The 18282-nt window shown below is 44.8% G+C and overlaps 1 protein-coding gene across 1 annotated transcript in view; it reads left to right on the plus strand.

Moving 5' to 3' along the window:
• Positions 1-8110, plus strand: part of Smc3 (structural maintenance of chromosomes 3) — a 42716-nt gene extending 34606 nt beyond the window's left edge. Inside the window, exons 20-29 of the mRNA NM_031583.2 lie at positions 35-186; positions 984-1142; positions 2554-2661; positions 3186-3294; positions 4589-4836; positions 4923-5135; positions 5326-5517; positions 5665-5842; positions 7065-7171; positions 7670-8110. Of these exons, the coding sequence (NP_113771.2) occupies positions 35-186; positions 984-1142; positions 2554-2661; positions 3186-3294; positions 4589-4836; positions 4923-5135; positions 5326-5517; positions 5665-5842; positions 7065-7171; positions 7670-7741 (1538 nt within the window). The 3' untranslated portion in view covers positions 7742-8110. The remainder of the gene's footprint in view (positions 1-34; positions 187-983; positions 1143-2553; positions 2662-3185; positions 3295-4588; positions 4837-4922; positions 5136-5325; positions 5518-5664; positions 5843-7064; positions 7172-7669) is intronic.
• The last annotated feature ends 10172 nt before the right edge of the window (positions 8111-18282 follow it).

Here is an 18282-nt window from a genome sequence, read left to right on the forward strand (position 1 = left end):
TTACATCAGGACAATTTTCCTTAGCCTTTTATATGGATTAATAATGAAATTGATCAATTGATGAACCAAATGCAGCAGATAGAGACCCAACAGAGAAAATTTAAAGCATCCAGAGATAGCATCTTATCAGAGATGAAGATGCTAAAAGAGAAGAGACAGCAGTCAGAAAAGACCTTCATGCCAAAGGTCCGTAAGTGTCCCTCGTCACAGCCTTGCTTCAGTGTAGATCATAGGTTGTACATGTATCCTTGGCTTCATGCTTTTTTATCCGTAGCAGAACACACACACACACACACACACACACACACACACACACACACACACACACACACACACACACACACAATGCTTATTAAAAACAACCTGTCAATTTTTATTCTTACACATATACCTGAATAGTTGTAATATTTGTCCGTTCTGTCACTTGTGCGTTATAAATATCTACACAGGGCTGGAGAGATGGCTCAATGGTTAAAAGCACTGACTGCTCTTCCAGAGATCGAGTTCAATTCTCAGCAACCACATAGTAGGTCACAACCATCTATAATGTGATCTGAGGCCGTCTTCCGGTGTGTCTGAAGACAGCGACAGTGTCTTTATATACATATTTATAAAAGTAAAGAAAGACCTACTTAGCTCCATCGATGGAACTTAGCATAGTGCGGGGCGTGGGGGTACTTGGTGACTTTGGCCAGCATCCCTGCCCTGAGGTCCTGGATCCAACTCCCCGGCACCAACCAGAGAAAAAAGTTTAGTACACACGTTTCTGTGTCTTCTGGTTTTTATCCATCCCAATGAACCTATCATAACGTATAAATATAAGCACAAAGTGCATTTAATAACCCTAACAGCAGCCTGTCAGCATTGTAGCGCTTTAGTAATGGAGTTGATAGAGTTGTTTAGCTCACTCAATATAGACATAGTTTGCAGTGCTGTGCTGTTAGATGTAACATGGTAACTAACTGATCATCTGTCTCACACAGCAACGCAGTTTGCAGAGTCTGGAGGCCAGTCTGCACGCTATGGAGTCGACCAGAGAGTCGCTGAAGGCAGAGCTAGGGACAGATTTGCTCTCTCAGCTCAGCCTGGAAGACCAGAAAAGAGTCGACGCACTGAATGACGAGATCCGGCAGCTTCAGCAGGCAAGTGCACCCAGGAGGGAGAAACCTGCTGAAGACTGGCGGCCGTTAGAGACACAGAGTAGTGTTAAGAAAATATATTAAGTTCAGTCCCCAGCTCCGAAAAAAAGAACCAAAAAAAAAAAAAAAAAGAAAGAAAGAAAATATATTAAGAAAACAGAAAAACCAGACATGCAATTTGAATACCCATGAGAGCAAAATAAGGCTTTTGGTACTTTTGTCTAAGCTGTTCTGGATATCTTAGGATTGTACATGGAATCTTCGTTTTCTGTTGTCTTATTCAATACAGTGGTTACTTTTATAAAATACACCAAGAGAAGCAGCTTTAGAGAGAAAAGGTTTATTTTATTTTAGCTAATGCACAGTATAGTCCGCCATCTGATGCAGAGGACTCAGGTGACCCGAGAGCTAATTCCTGTCTTCTATAAGTGTTTGTCTGACTGCGCGTGTATATATATATACACACTACTTACGTGCCTGGTGCCCTCGGAGGCCAGAAGAGGATGTCAGACCCCCTGGACCTGGACATAGAGATAGGTTGTGAGCCACTGTGTTGGTGTCCTTACTGCTGTGCCATCTCTCCAGTCACCTTGGTAATAATGTCTAAAGAAACAGCTTAAATTACTTTTATTTTTCATTTCTTGGCTGGATATGGAGATGAGAAAGCTTGTGAGTATGAGTCCCAAGGATCAAAAAACTCCCCTTTCAGGGCTGGAGAGATGGTGCAGCATTAAGAGCACTGCCTGCCGGGGCTGGAAAGAAGGCTCAGTGGTTAAGAGCACTGGCTGATCTTCCAGAGGTTCTGAGTTCAATTCCCAGCATCCACATGGTGGCTCACAACCATCTGTAATAGGATCTGATGCCCTCTTCTGGGGTGTCTGAAGACAGAGACAGTGTATGTACTTATATATAATAAATGAATAAATCTTTAAAAAAAAAAAAAAGCACTGCCTGCTGTTCTAGAGGTCCTGAGTTCTATTCTCCAAAATCACATGGTGGCTCACGACCATCCGTAATGGGATCTGATGCCCTCTTATAGCATGCAGGTACACATGCAGATAGAGCACTCATGTATAAAACAGCTCCTGTGTCAGTTCATGTGAGTACAAGCAGTGGACAGCACGTTTGGTGCATTGCCTCGTCTTCCTTCCTCCTTAAGTGTTACTGTTACTACCGTTCATTTGTGTGGTGTTGGCTGCTGTGAGCTGCCTGTGCACGTCCTGTGTGGAGAGCACAGGGCAGCTCGTGGGGTGGATTCTCTATGTCTGCCTTTGTGTGGGTTCCAGGATTAAGCTCAAGTCATCCTACAGTGGGGCAGGTGCCTTTACCTGCCTGCTGAGACGTCTCTGGCCCTTAACAGACTTCTTGGACGTTTTAATGAACACTTTTGTAATGTTTTCTTCTGCTCTTCTAGGAAAACAGACAGCTGCTGAATGAAAGAATTAAACTAGAAGGCATTATTACTCGAGTAGAGACTTACCTCAATGAGAATCTGAGGAAACGTCTGGACCAAGTAGAGCAGGTACATTGTTTCCAGTAGCTCCTTGCTGCCCATAAGCTGTAGGAAGTGTCAGTGAGCACTCACCGGAAGGCCAAAGCCTGCGTGGCTGACCGAGTACTCCTTAGGTTGGAAAGCTAGCACCGCCACCTAGTGTGTGATCTGTGCAAGTATTTAACACTTCTGTCCCCGATTTTCTATAGTGTAAAGGCAATGGTAGCATTTTCTATCTGATTACAGTTGTGATAAGTAAGTTCTTGATGCTCACATGCTTAGTGTTAGGTCACAGTTTCTTAGTTAGTAGTTAGGTACTCAGACTTTAGTAATTACATCAGTAAGTCCAATTATGTCCAAATACACATACATATATATGAGGACATACACATACTTACACATACATGAGGCAAGTACACAACATTTGCTTCCTTGAGTGTTCACTTAGACAACTAGTTATAACATGTTTAATATATGTATATTTTTAGTATATATAACTCATAATTCATATTTTGAAGTTTAATCTCATTGAACTTTATTATTTTGTGTTGCAGGAACTTAATGAACTGAGAGAGACAGAAGGTGGCACTGTTCTTACTGCCACCACGTCAGAACTTGAAGCTATTAATAAAAGAGTGAAAGATACTATGGCAAGATCAGAAGGTAAATGCTTAGTTTAAACTTTTTCAGGGGCCTGGAAAGTTGGCTCAGTGTTTGAGAGCACTGGCTGCCCTTCTGAAGGACCTGGGTTCAATTCCAGGGGATCTGACACCACCATACATATATACAAGCAGGCGTAACACCAGTGTACAGAAAATAAAAATCATTAAAAAATTTTTTTAGTATTTTATTGAGTTTAGTTTGTTTTATAAAATTACTACAAAATGACAAAGGCAACTATTTTGTTAAAATATTTTTGACTGTTTCATGAGACTAGTAAATGTTCCACATTTTATTTATGGGGGAGAGGGGCAGGTTAAGGAAGTAACTAGAAATGTGGGGATGGGACAAGGCAGCATGGGGGGCAGGGTGTGACAGTTCATTTATTCTTTGACCATGCTGCTGTTTGTTTTGTTTTTAAAATTTATTCTTTATATATTTATATATATTTTATATATAAAATACACTGCAGCTCTCTTCAGACACACCAGAAGAGGGCATCAGATCACATTACAGATGGTTGTGAGCCACCATGTGGTTTTGAACTCAGGACCTCTGGAAGATCAGCCAGTGCTCTTAACCACTGAGCCATCTCTCTAGCCCCTGTTTGTTTTGTTTTTGAAACAAGTTCTTAACTGTAGCCCTAGCTGACCTAGAACCACGTAGATCAGGCTGACCTTGAACTCTTCAGAGTCTCCTGTCTCTGCTTCCCCAATGAAGCCATGTGCCCCTGTGTCCATCCAGTTATGTAAGTTGTTAACAAAAGATGTAGTACCCTTTCCTGTGCATGAGTGTCCTGGCTGATGCTGTCAGGAGTGTTACCGCTGCTGATAAAAGAAAGGCTAATCCTAGGCTCTTATCAGGCTACACTCCAGTGACTGTCCAGTTCCTAACTGCTGCTTCAGCATGGTTGGAAGGAAGGGGTATCATTACCTCTTTTTTTTTTTCTCGGAGCTGGGGACCGAACTCAAGGCCTTGCGCTTCCTAGGTAAGCGCTCTACCACTGAGCTAAATCCCCAGCTCCTTCATTACCTCTTTAATGCACATAAATAAGTGCACATGTACATTATGCAGAATGCAGCATCAATATGCAAATGGTTCTACAGATTCTCCTATGTTAGTGCTCAAGTGAAAACTGCTTGGAATTTCGTGATTTGTAAACTTCATAGTAAAATTTAAACATCAAGAAAACTTAACCTACTGAAGAAAATCTGACCATTAAAATCTACTCAGATCTAAGATTCTGATTATGAAGTGGGTCTTAATGGCCTTCATTTTGTTGCCTCCCCCATCGTAGATTTGGATAATTCCATTGACAAAACAGAAGCTGGAATTAAAGAGCTCCAGAAAAGCATGGAGCGCTGGAAGAACATGGAGAAGGAGCACATGGATGCCATAAATCACGACACTAAAGAGCTGGAGAAGATGACCAACCGACAGGGCATGCTGTTGAAGAAGAAAGAGGAGTGCATGAAGAAGATCCGAGAGCTGGGGTCCCTTCCCCAGGAAGCATTTGAAAAGTACCAGACACTGAGCCTGAAGCAGGTGAGTCTGACTGCATTTTAACTGTAAAGTGGCCTTGTAAAACCCTGTGGCGTGTGAGTCTGTTACTCTATTGTATTCTCTCTTAGTTGTTTCGGAAACTTGAGCAGTGCAACACAGAGTTGAAGAAGTACAGCCATGTCAACAAGAAGGCTCTGGACCAGTTTGTGAATTTCTCTGAGCAGAAGGAGAAACTGATAAAGCGACAGGAAGAATTGGACAGGGGCTACAAGTCAATCATGGAGTTGATGAATGTACTCGAACTTAGAAAATATGAAGCTATCCAGTTAACCTTCAAACAGGTGCGTTCTGCTGTAATCCAACCTCCGTCTAGAGGTGAATGTAATGTGTGGGGGCTAATGCAACCCACAGGCCACTAACAGAGTAATGTGAATTGGAGTTAGGCAGCGCCGGAAAGAATTGAAAAGACCTCTGCTTGCTTTTAAATACTTGTTTCAAATAGAAATATGTAACATTTGCATTTCCCTTAAGGTATCTAAGAACTTTAGTGAAGTTTTCCAGAAGTTGGTACCTGGGGGAAAAGCGACCTTGGTGATGAAGAAAGGAGACGTGGAGGGCAGCCAGTCTCAGGACGAAGGAGAGGGGAGCGGCGAGAGCGAGAGGGGCTCTGGGTCACAAAGCAGCGTTCCATCAGTTGACCAGTTCACAGGAGTCGGGATCAGGGTAAAATCTCTACACTCAGTTTTTCTTGTAGCATCGTCATAGTAGAGTTCATGTTTCATTTTACCTGAACTGCTCATGTGCCCCTTAGTTTTGGTGGATGATGGTGTCATCTCTTTTGAGGTGATAACACTCTTTGTATTCTCTTAGGTATCATTTACAGGAAAGCAAGGCGAGATGAGAGAAATGCAGCAGCTTTCAGGAGGGCAGAAGTCTCTGGTAGCCCTTGCTCTCATTTTTGCCATTCAGAAGTGTGACCCTGCTCCTTTCTACCTGTTTGATGAGATCGACCAAGCTTTGGATGCTCAGCACAGAAAAGCTGTGTCAGGTACAGTTCTAATTTCTACTCAGTGAGGACTTAACTGTGGGCTGGGGAGATGGGGACTAAAGTGCCTACCATGTGAACAGGTAGCACATGGAGACACGATCCTGGGAACCCAAAGGCCAGCCAGTCGAACCCAAACCAGGGGCTTCAGGTTCAGTGAGATGGGAGGCCACCAAGACAGCTCAGTTGATAAAAGTTCTTTGCCACTAAGCCTGGGAACCTTACTCCAGTCCCTTAGTCCCACGGAGTGGAAGAAAACTAATTCCCATAAGTTATCTGACCTACACACGCGTACACACAGAGCCATGGGCTTGACTGCATAACCTGGGCAAGGTCGCCCTTGTCTGTGTTCTTAGCATTCAGAAGGTGATCAGTTGATGGCCAGTCTGGGATGCACTGAGCCCTGTCTCCTTGAGATGTCTTGATGATGATGTCGCTTAGCCCTTAGTCATTCGTTAATGCGAGTACAGTATATATTCAATATCCTTTCTCAGAATAGTTTTAATAGTTTGGTATTAGACTGTTTTCAGAGTTTACTTTTGACAGATAGTAATTAAATTTTCCATTAAATTTTCATACAAGAGCCTTAAAACTTGACTGTCTTTTCAGTGTTAGTAGTGCTGTGGGGTTGGAGGTGACTTAGCAGTTAAGATCGTTGCCTGCTCTTGCAGGAGAACATAGGTTTGGCTTCAAGCAACCATACGGTGTGGTCATGGCTGTCCATAATTCCAACCCCTTCTCTGACTGACTGAGGGAGGGTACGGGCACACATGTATATCTGCAGGCAAAACATTTGTACAGAAACACCCAATCTTTTATTTAAGATACTAAGTCTGATCTTACAGGTTGAAAGCTTTTGGAGGGAGTGACGTTAGGAAGATAGCTAGCATTAATTTTGTGTGTACAAGAAATATGTGGCTCTACCATGTCAGTGCTAAAAGTCTCCTATTTCAGGGTTGTGTTGTTGTGGTGTGAGGCGGTGTCGTGTAGCGTGGCCTAGAACAACCTCTGATCCTCCTGCTCCCCCAGTACCACCACTAGGCTAGAGGTCTGCTTATAGTGATAAGAATGTGGCACGCAGTCTGTGCTTTGAAAGTCTACTGGATAGTTTGTAGACAATAAAAATCATGGGCGGCTTTGACAGATTTGAATTGTAGACAGAAAATAATTAGTTGTTAAATTCTCAGGTGTGATAAGAGGTTTATTAGTTACTTTGTTTTCACAGATATGATTATGGAACTAGCTGTACACGCCCAGTTTATCACTACCACTTTTAGGCCTGAACTGCTTGAGTCTGCTGATAAATTCTACGGTGTAAAGTTCAGAAATAAGGTAATTTTACTTGGTTTTAGGTTGATGTTTATTTTGATTTTGTTATATTAGAGAAAGAAAACTTAGAAAGTTGTTATTTAAATGATGTCTGCCTCAAAAATGGAAAACTTAACTTTCACCCATTTGTTACCTTGATTTTCATTAAGAGGAAACGCTGTGGGTGGTGACTGCTGGTCTAGCGATCATAAGGCCTTGGGTTTGGTCCTCAGCAGCCCCCAAACAAGTCACCGTAGCTCAGGCTGCCCAGGTGGGCAACCCTGCCCCTGCCCCTGCCTCTGCCTCTGCCGTGCTGGGATCAGGCGTTTTCCCCTTCCACACTCAACAGACAGGGCTGTGAAGCCTAACAGTCGGCGCTTCAGAGCCACTGGACGCGGTGTGTAAGATTCAAGGTTGTACAGGCCGTAGGCTGTGTATGTTAGATGCCACCCTGTGCGGTGCAGGCTCTCACGTGTGTGTTTCTTTGAGACGTAACAGCCTTTCGCACTGACTGTTCTTCAGGTTAGTCACATCGACGTGATCACAGCAGAGATGGCCAAAGACTTTGTAGAAGACGATACCACGCATGGTTAACTGAAAGATAACGCCTGCCGTCTTGGAAGATGTGTATAGTAATGTGGTCCGTACCTGGGAACTGTAAATTTTAAAAATAATAATTGGTTATTACTGAGTTTTTGGATTTAGAATACACAGTCCTTTTATACTTGTCTTTGTATTTTATAAGCTCCCCTGTAATGTTACATTTCTACGTATAGTCGAGGAATTTTATTTCCTACACGACTTTTTGTAAGTGTCCTCCTATTTTAAATCTTTTGAGATTCTAAATATTCCCAATTATTTTATAGCTTCTATTAAATAATTGGTTTGTGACTAACTTAGTGTAAATGTGGCCTTTTGTCTTTGTAATTGTTAGAAACATTCAATAAATATTTTGCATAAGAACACGTTGCTTTCGATTAATAGAGGACTAAAAGTACAGTTCCATATTCTGTTCATTACATCACTGGGTTTTCAAATCTGTTTTGAATTTTCCAAGTGTCACAGTGCTAAGTGTTTTGGGCTAGTCCAGTCAATCCTGAGGGAATGCTGTCCCAGCCACCTTGTTTAGAAGTTCCTTGGGTGGTGCAGTCTTGAGGACTGCTAGCCCTGCTGTTATGCAGCATGATAAGGCCTTTGGGCATTTTTGTCTGTGTGTACATCCATGCACCAGAATAGGGTACTGAGTCTCAGGGGGGTTATAGACATTTGTGAGCCAACACAGGACCACTCAGAGCTACCAGTGCTGCTACCCCTGAGCCGTCTCTGCAGTCCCCCTCAGCACTAAAGTTAATGTGACTCCACTTTCACCAGAGTCATGGGTTTGGGAAAGCAGTTTTAAGTGGGATTCAGATGCTGATGCCACAAATAAGTGAGCCATGCAGTTTCCTTGCTGCTGAGTCAGGGCAGTTTCTGGAGAGAGACATTTTTATACTGGCTGGGGAGGCAGCTCCGAGAGCCCGTGCCTTGCACGGCTGAGCCCTGTTCAGTTCTAGGACCACAAAAAAGTAAACTTGTATTGCTGAGGCCACGTTCACCGTGAGGTCTTTGGGGGCCTTTGTCTTTAACTGGCTTTGCCATTCACACACCATAAAATTCACCATGTGTGCCCGTGTGCAGTCCATCATGTTAGTGCACCGAGGATTGCACAGTCATTTTCATAGTTTTAGAACTGTAGGTATGAATGGACTCACTCCTCTCAGCCTCTGGTGACCACAATGGCTTCACAGTGTGGTCAGTTCGTGTGGATCATACGGACACCGTGGCTCTCACAGCACAGTGTTGGCGAGGTTTGCCCCTCAGGTAATGGGTCAGTCCTGTATTGTTTCCCATTGCAGACTGTCCTGCTGGGGATATGCACCGAGCGAGGCTTGCTTATCCGTGGTCCTACCTTTCGCTTCTGTAGATAATGCTGCCGGGGTGTGTGTGTGTGTGTGTGTCTCCTGACTGCCTAGAAGTGCTGGCCGTGTGTGTGTGTGTGTGTGTGTGTGTGTGTGTGTGTGTGTGTGTGTGTGTGTGAACTTGTTTCTCCTGACTGTCTAGGAGTGCTGGTGTTTGTCACAGACTAACTAATTTCAACATTGAGGGCCGTCAGGCTTTGCCTAAGAGAGTCCATCTTCACAGACACTTGCTGTACACCCCCTTTTCTTTATGTGAGTGTGAAAGTCTCAGTAAAGGTTTTAATCTGCATTTTTCTGAGGACCAGTGATGTTAGCAACTTTTTTATGAACTTTTGTGTTTGTCACTCATTTGTATATGTCTCTGCTGAAACTTGTTCAAATCTTTTGAATTTTATTTGAATTCTTGAAGAGTTCCTAAATTTTACTATTTTATGTGTGTGTTGTGTGCGTATGTTCTCTCTACGTTGTGTGTGGGGGTGGGAGTTCTCTCCTTCCATGTGGGTTCCAGGGATGAATCTAAGTCCTCAGGTTTGGTGGCAGGTGCCTTCACCCCCAAACCATCTCTCCAGCCTATTCTTGTCAGGTTATTAAAGATACTGTATATGAGGACACTGCAGCTGTCCTCAGACACACCAGAAGAGGGCATCAACCCCATCACAGATAGTTGTGAGCCACCATGTGGTTGCTGGACCTCTGGAAGAGCAGCAGCCAGTGCTCTAAACCACTGAGCCATCTCTCCAGCCCTTGTCAGATTTTAAGATGGCTTTTTAAAAATGTTTTTCAAATTAGGTTTACTTAATTCCCTCTCCTGATCCCCCTACAAGTCCTTTAAAAGGTATGTTCTGGTACATATCTGTCCTACCTTGGTGTGTGTGTGTGTGTGTGTGTGTGTGTGTGTGTGTGTTTAAACTTTAATATAGTGTCTTTTGAAGTAGGACATTTAAAAACAACTGTCTGAATTTCCTTCTCCAGTAACAATACCAATAATGGGACTTAACGCCTCATACTAATTTATGACCTCTGTAAAGACACAACCTTTATTTAGTTACAGTTGAACCTGTGAATCTGGGGAGAGACAGGGTTTAGACCTCAGTGGTTCCTGATGTGTTGGTCACCTAATAGACTGTAACCATCAGTTAAAACTGCAGATTTTGCTAGTATTACCCAGTACTGCCCTTTATGTTGTCTCAGAGTCCACATACGTTACTACAGGGTGTCCTCTCTCTGTCCTCTTGTTTCTTATAACTAGACAGGTAGGTGTATGGATGGGTGGTGGTCGGTTGGTCTCACTGTGTGCCTCTTGCAAACCTGGAACTCATATAAACCAGGCTAGCCTCAGACTCACAGAGATCCACCTGCCTCTGCCTTGAGTCTTGAGGGCTGCAGGGTAAAGATGTGTGCCACCATACGTGGCAACCTTCACAGTTTTGAAGAGTACTTTTCAATACTGAGTGTCCCTCGACTTGGATTTATGTGATGGCTTTCCAGGGTCAATAGTAATCCTCAGACAGGAAGTGCCACTATACAAGCAGTGTACACTCCTAACATGGCTTATCACCAATCATCAAGATTGTTGTTTCTCCGAGATTCAAACCTGGGTTTTATCCCTTTGTACTGTGATTCTTCAGTGGATGGCTCCCTGCAGCTACACTGCTGGTCTCGAGATCTTAGGAAACTTGCATCATATGACTCCCTTGGTAGAATATTTGAGAGTTTCTGCATAAGTGATGTTATTTGCAAAAGGACAGCTTGTTTATTCTTCCCAGCACATTTCCCTTTCCCTTTCCTTTGCTTGCTGATACCTCCAATGTCTTGGAGTCACTGTCTGTGGTAGAGTTTGCCTTAGCAGCTACTCACCTACTAACAGAACCTGGACACATTGAAAACCACTTTAAAATACATTGAATTTAAGGGCTGTGTTCACTTTGGGTCTGTGTGTGTGTGTGCGCGCGCGCAGTGGGTCAGACGAGTTTGTGGAGTCAGCTCTCTCCTTACACCCACAGGCAGGGATTAAGCTCAGCTCTCAGGCTTGCAGAGCTCTCACGCACCTTCCTTGATTTCATTTAAGATTTCTTTATTATTTTATGTATGAGTGCTCTGTCTGCGTATACATCTGCAGCCGGAAGAGGGCATCAGATCCCGGTATAGATGGTTGTGAGCCACCATGTGATTGCTGGGAATTAAACTGACTTGTGGAAGAGCAGCCGGTGCTCTTAACCCACTGAGCCATCGTGACAGCCCCAAAGTCTGAAGTGAGTGGCGGGTTGATGCCCAAGGAATCGTTTTAGAACCAGGGTCTTGTGTGTGTAAACACAGTGAGCCCAAGATCCTTGCCCGAGGTCTCATCCTCAGCTATTCCGCAGTAATTGGACTTTATGTCTAGTATAAGCTTTTCTCAGGTTCTTGAGTTCAAGTGATTCTTCTGCTTTGGCCTTCACAGTAACTTATCATAGGTCTGCCCGGGGCTCAGCATGTCCATCGAACTTGTGACGACCGCCTGTGGAAATGAGCAAGCAAAGCTCTTCAGTGCTGTGCTCTCCCTTTTAAATAACAGATTAGGCTCGTTAGGGTTTGTGTACTCAAAAGTGTAGACATTTTTTAAAAATAATCTTTGAAAAGTACAAATTCAGAAGTGGGAAGGGGCAAAAACTGATTTTTATATGATCCTTTTTAAAATTAAGCATTAGTAAAAGTGTTTTCAAATATGTGCTTGATTGTTTAAAGGTTTTTCTAACAACTCTGGAAAGAACTAGTTCTTCATTCAGCTCACAGGAGCCTGCTAGTTGGTATTTTTTTAGGAAGAGACTTCACTGTCCCAGCCCGTGGTCCTTACAGGCCACAGTGGCAACCTGGTGGCTTCACAGACGGCACTGCCTGTAGGCTGTGCCTTCTTGAGGGTTCGTTTTCCTCATTGGATAGATAGCATTGCTCTCTGTCCTGAGGTGGAGCCCTTCTGCTGTGCTTTTAATTTCACCCTGGAGAAGTTAACACCAACAAAATCTGTTTTAGTGGCAGCCTTGCCTAGAAATGTTATAGCTTTGGTCACATTAAATCTTGATGAAGTGGTGAACATATCTAGAAGAAACATCAATTTGTCTAGAGCTCAGGTTTTGCAAAAGCACATCTTTAAATACGGCTTTGGTGTTTGCACATTAAGCTAAAAATAACCTTGCAATTAGAATATATTTAGTTCCAGAGATGCATTTCTTTAGTTTAATATTCTAATTTTTTTCTTTTTTTTTAAACATTGATTTATTATGTATACATCATACAGCTTTCTGCCTGCATGTATGCCTGCAGGCCAGAAGAGGGCACCAGACCTGATTATAGATGGTTGTGAGCCACCATGTGGTTGCTGGGAATTGAACTCAGGACCTCTGGAAGAGCAGACAGTGCTCTTAACCTCTGAGCCATCTCTCCAGCCCCTAATTTTGCAGATGAGATGTGAAGCCCAGATCAGGCAGGTAGCCCAAATGAACACATTAGCATAGTTAGATAACCAGACCCAAGCCGTGGGTCCTTTCTCTGGCAAGATCTGAAGAACAAAGAGACAACCCTATTCGTACGGCGTTGACACTGCTCATGGCCCTGCCTGTTACACAGACAGGGTTTAAGGGTGTAGATGGTAGGCTTCAGTTTGTCCCTTCTGCTGTTTTTTGTTTTGTTTTTAGAACTCACCAACTTAGGAACGCTTGGGTCACACTTCCCCATGTCTCAGGGGGACCAAGTTACTCCCAGTTGCCAGGCTTCTGCAAGGAAGGTGCCAGTGCTGTCCATAAATCTGCCATGTGGCCGTCAGTCTCCCTAGAGACAGAGTGTCTCCTGGGTGTAAGAGGCCTTGTGTCAGCCAATAACTGTGCAGGGTATGAGGCAGCATGGAGATTAGGTTTGCGGAGAGAATGTGGATCTATTTACTCTGTCAGGTTGGCACACTGTGGTATGAGTTTTCCAGAGACATTAACATTTGAACGTTATCGTTGATGGGTTCTGTGTAATTGGATATCTCCAAGCCGGTTATCAGGCACATTTCAAAAAGCAGTAATACCAAGACCCGGAATCATTCAGCCTTTAAAGCTGATGGCTCAGCTGTTAAGAGAGCTTGCTCACTGGCTCCCAGAACCCACACCAGGTGACTCCTGTAACTAAGCTCCAAGGTAGCAGACACCTTCTGCTGTGTATACAGCAAGCACATCATGGTGGCGGTGGTGATGATGAGAGTTCTAAATACTGAAAATTCAGAGATGGCAAGAAAGAGCTGGAAGATCATCGGTTGAGAGCCAAATTATTTGGGACTACGGTGATGGAACCTATGAATGTCTAGTGCGAAGTTCAGTGCCACCTAAGGCAAGACTAGCTGGAGCAGTTTCCACACAGCCCATTATGCCTTCTCACAGAACAGTGCTCTCCTCCACTTTGTGTAGATGCTCCTTCAGCTCTCCAAATCTCAAACTATTTTCCCTATAGCCACTAGAGGGGGCCCTTAATACATTCTAAGCTCTATTTTGGGTCTAATTTTTTTCCCCCACACTGATTCCTTGCTGGAGTTGCTGACCTGTGAGGTCAAGGTGTGGTATAACTGAGACCTCTGGGGCAGCTCTTTATGAGCTAAGTGTTAACTGCTTGCAGCTCACTCATAAATGGGACACTTTTGGGCAAAGGTGACTACTGCTCAGAACGGGTTGTGTCACTGCAGAGCACATGTTTTTGCTGGTTTGTTCCTTCTGCCTTCCGAGTCCTCATTTAAGCTCAGAGGAGTTCTGGTTCTCCTTTCTGTAGCCTGGCATTCCTCAAGCCGCGGCTTTCCCTTCGTCTGTTCCAGTTCGTAGCTTCTGCGTTTCCTCTGTGTCCTCAGAACATTGTAGGGCTGTTTTCTTTCTCCCAGAAAACCTGAAGCCTTGGGGAAGGCACTTGTAGCTTCGGGTTGTTCCAAAACCTAGACTGGATACTGCTTTGGAGTCAAGGACTCTGGTGGGCATGGTGGTCCTCACCTTTAATCCCAGTACTGAGGAGGCTGAGATGGGTGGATCTGCCTCCCTGAGTTAGAGGTCAGCCTGGTCTACATAGTTTCCATACTAGCCAGCGCTGCATGGTAAAGCCCAGTCTTTAAAAACACACAGATAGCAACAAAAATTAACCAAACACTTAAGTAGATAAAAGGCTTGGGACACTCTCTCTCTCTCTCTCTCTCTCTCTCTCTCTCTCTCTCTCTCTCTCTCTCTCTGAGATGGGGTCTCATACTGTAGCCCTGGCTGGCCCCGAACTCACAGAGATCTACATAGCTGTGTCCCAGGTGTTGGGATAAAGGCCTGTGCCCCCATAGTCAGTTCCCACCTCCAACCCTTTTTTCCTTTTTACTTGTCGCTCTGGCAGAGGACCTGGGTTTAATTCCCAGGACCCACATGGCTGTTCACAAATACCTGAAACTCCAGTTGTAGGGGATCTGAGACTCTCTGGCCTCAGGAACCGTGCACAGATGGATGTGTCATGGTCAGCAGATGAAGAGGCATAAGTACATGGCTGTGTCAACACAGTTCCGAGTGCCCAGCTGCCCTCGAGATAGCCTCAATTCATCTTCTGACTGCTCTGAGCATGGCCTTGGCCGTGGAGTTAGCACTGGGGAGCACATGGAGGAGAAATCACTGATGCCCTGTGTCAATGGGGCTGTTCCATTAGTTTTACCCTCTCTCTCGTGGACCCATTTCTAACATGTCCACACTTGGGGGAGGAAAAAAAAGATGTCTAATTAAGAAGTGACTTCTTGGTGCTAGAGAGATGGCTCAGCAGTTAAGAGCACTGGCTGCTCTTCCAGAGATCCTGAGTTCAATTCCCAGGAACCACATGGTGGCTCACAACCATCTGTAATGAGATCTGATGCCCTCTTATGGCATGCAGATAGAGCACTCATAAAATAAATTAAAATCTTTTTTCTAAGATTTATTTTTAATGGATATGAGTACACTGTAGCTGTCTTAGACATTCCCGAAAGGGCATTGTCATTTCTATATTGGACGACATTTGACTGTTGGCTTCGACATTGTAGTTCACTAAGTGTTTGCAAATGATTGGTAGCAGCCACTGTGTAGTCTCTGGACACCCCAGGAAGACCTATTCTACCATTGTCCAAAGAGAAGCTGAAACGCCAAGAGGTTATTGCTTACCAAGCCATGAAAAGCCATCCTAAGAGGTCCGGCCACTTCTAAATTCCAGCAGAGGTGGTGCTCTGTCAGTGTGATGGGTGGAGCAGTCTGCTGCTTCTTCCCGGGCTCCCACAAACCTGTGCTGCCCTAATTCACTCGACCCACGGAGGGTGGCGAGTGGGTGCTAGAGCAAAGTTGGACTCAGCAGCCCGTTTTACTGCGTGGGGGCCAGGCAGCAGGTGGCTTAGTAGGACAGCAGAACCTTGTATGGACAGGACACAGTCCTGCCTCATTAGCAAACCAAAAAGGTTTTCACGTGAACCAGTGCTGCCCATTTCTCCTCCTTCGTGATCACTTGGAAGGTTGTGCTTTGAATTCAGAGTGGCCCCAGAGACCTAAGTCCTGGTCTGTTAGCTCACTGGTCTCCAGCTGTGCCCTGAAGTGAGGTGAAGCCACTGGGGACAAGTCTTCGACAGTTCCATCCATTCCCGCCTCCTGGTCCACTCCAATGTGAGCAGCTGCCTTGCCTTGTGCTCCTGCCCTGACAGCCACTGCACCCTGCCTCCCCCCTGTGATTGATTGAAATCCCCCTGAAACTGAGCCAAAATAAACATTCCCTCCCTCAGTTTGTCTCTTTCAAGTACTTTGGTCACGGCGATGAGAGAGTAACTAATACAGGGCTGGAGAGATGGCTCAGCGGTTAACTCTGGCTGTTCGTGCAGAAGACCACGGTTCTGTCCCCAGCACCCACCTACAGCAGCTCACAGCCACCTGTAACTCCCGCTCCAGGGATCTGATACCCACATCACCCAAAGACATATATGCACACAGTCACAAACAAAGATCTTATTTAGAAAAATGTGTAGAATGGTTGATGAAGTGTGATTTAAAAATAAAAAATCTCTCAAGGTCATGGGCAACCCCTGATAGCCAGGGGAGTTTGTTTGCCCCAGAGCACAGTCAGGCCTGCTAAAACCTTTGACCGAGCAAATGCTGGTCTGTAAAGTGGATAAAGTGGATTCTAGAGAACTTTTCCTGAAACTAACATGACCCCCGTCAGTGCTTGTCTCTAAGCCAACCGGTGTGAACCTTTCCAAGGAAAGCCACAGTGGCCTTGCTCAGAATCCAAACTATTGTGGGGGTGGCCTTCATTTTTGGACCAGATGTCCCTGTGGTCTTTATCCTCTGTCTTCTAGGTTTGTGGACATACCTTCCTCAAGCCCTTACCAGTAAGCAAGCTTTTTAGAACCTGACCTCCAACCAATTAAACCTTTTTACCCTCTAGAGACCCAGATCTCTTTTTTGAAACCATCTTGGATGGAGACCAGGTTTTCTTTTTTTATATGTTATTTATATGTGAGTGTACACAGTGCACATCTGCCTGTTCCTCTGAGGCAGGTCTCTTCCTGAATCTGGGGTGCATGGTTTTTCTGCTAGGCTGGAAGCCAGCAATTCCTGTCTCCATATCTAGCTCTCCGTCTTGAAGCTAGGGCTACAGGTATCTGTGAGGACGCTCTGCTTGTTAGATGAGTTCTGGGATCTGACCTGGGAGCTCATGATACTGAAGCAAATGTTCTTAGCACTGAGCCACCTGTCAGCCCTGAGACCAGGTTTTCTTCTCCCCTGTTCAGAGTCAAGGAAGGTCCAGCAAGGGGTGGCTAAGACATTGCCTTGCCACTTGACAGCAGTCATATGTTAGTTGTTTTGTTATCCCTTCCCACCCTACCCCGCCGAACACACACACACCCGACTGCACTCATACACCTACCCATTCACCACAACACCTTGCACGTCATTACCCAGAACTTGGGTGCACATCCTGCCTCATGTACAGTCCTTATCACTCATGGTAGCTTCTTCCTCCTCCCAATTCTCACCCTCAAAAGTCCTCCCATCTCAGCTTCACCCTCCTCCTCCTAAGACCTGCGTTGTGTTGATGTGTGATTTTGAAAAGTGGAGAAGAATCTCAATTGCAGGGAATGTATGTCAGCAATTTACTGATGTTGTTCATGAAGGGGCCAGAAGGTTGACCCAAGTTCAATAGAGCAATAAATCCACAATCTTTAGAGCTATCTTTTTCCTCACTGACAGGGGTCATTTCCAGTTTAGCAACTGTGTGTTCTGCCCTAAATCAACAACTGCTTTTACAGAGTCCAGTCAGAAGGTAGTGGATTGAACAATTATTTTTATGAAGATCAGCTGACCGCGGATGGGGTGTTCTCAGCATAAGAGTTTGCAGTACTCATTTGTGCCTTGTTTAAGGGAATTGAACCCTTCCTCCCTCCCTCCCTCCCTCCCTCCCTCCCTCCCTCCCTCCCTCCCTCCCTTCCTTCCTAAGATTAATTTATTTTATGAACATGGTCCACTCAAATGTGAGCAGTTCTATCTGCCTGTACACATGTGTGCCATAAGAAGGCATCAGATCCCATTACAGATGGTTGTGAGCCACCATGTGGTTGCTGGAATTTGAACTCAGGACCTCTGGAAGCGCAGCCAGGGCTCTTAACCACTGAGCCATCTCTCCAGCCCCTGGGTACACTTTCTAAACACATGAAGCTTCTCTGAAGTATGGCCGTTCCTTGGCTCACTGGGTTTGCAGGCAAGGAGGCCAAACAGGTCTTTAGGCCAAATGCAGCTGAGCAGATGGGGGATGGGGGAAAGAAGGCCAAGGGTAAAGAGAAGGAGACTGCCATTTGTCACAGAGGAATGCTGGAGCATGGGTTGATTTGGGAGATGGGTTTGGTTTTTTATTTATCAAGGATCTGGGACAGAAAAACCTATGAGTCAGGTTCTATGATTAATCAATTTTTCAGATAGAGAATCCCGGGTTTAGATTAAGAAAAGATCCAAAACCACCAAATCAAATGAAGAAGCTCAGGGCTAGTCTTGCTCAGTGTCTTGTCACACTGTCACGCACACAGGCCTGAGTGGGAGGCAGGTGGAGGTGATACTGTGGGAGGTGGGAGGGAGAGAGAGGAAGAGGGGGAGAGAGAGACAGAGAGAGACAGACAGACAGAGACAAAGAGACAGACAGACAGAT

The sequence above is a fragment of the Rattus norvegicus genome, chromosome 1, assembly GCF_021556685.1.
Source record: "Rattus norvegicus strain SHRSP/BbbUtx chromosome 1, alternate assembly SHRSP_T2T, whole genome shotgun sequence".
NCBI classification, from domain to species: domain Eukaryota; kingdom Metazoa; phylum Chordata; class Mammalia; order Rodentia; family Muridae; genus Rattus; species Rattus norvegicus.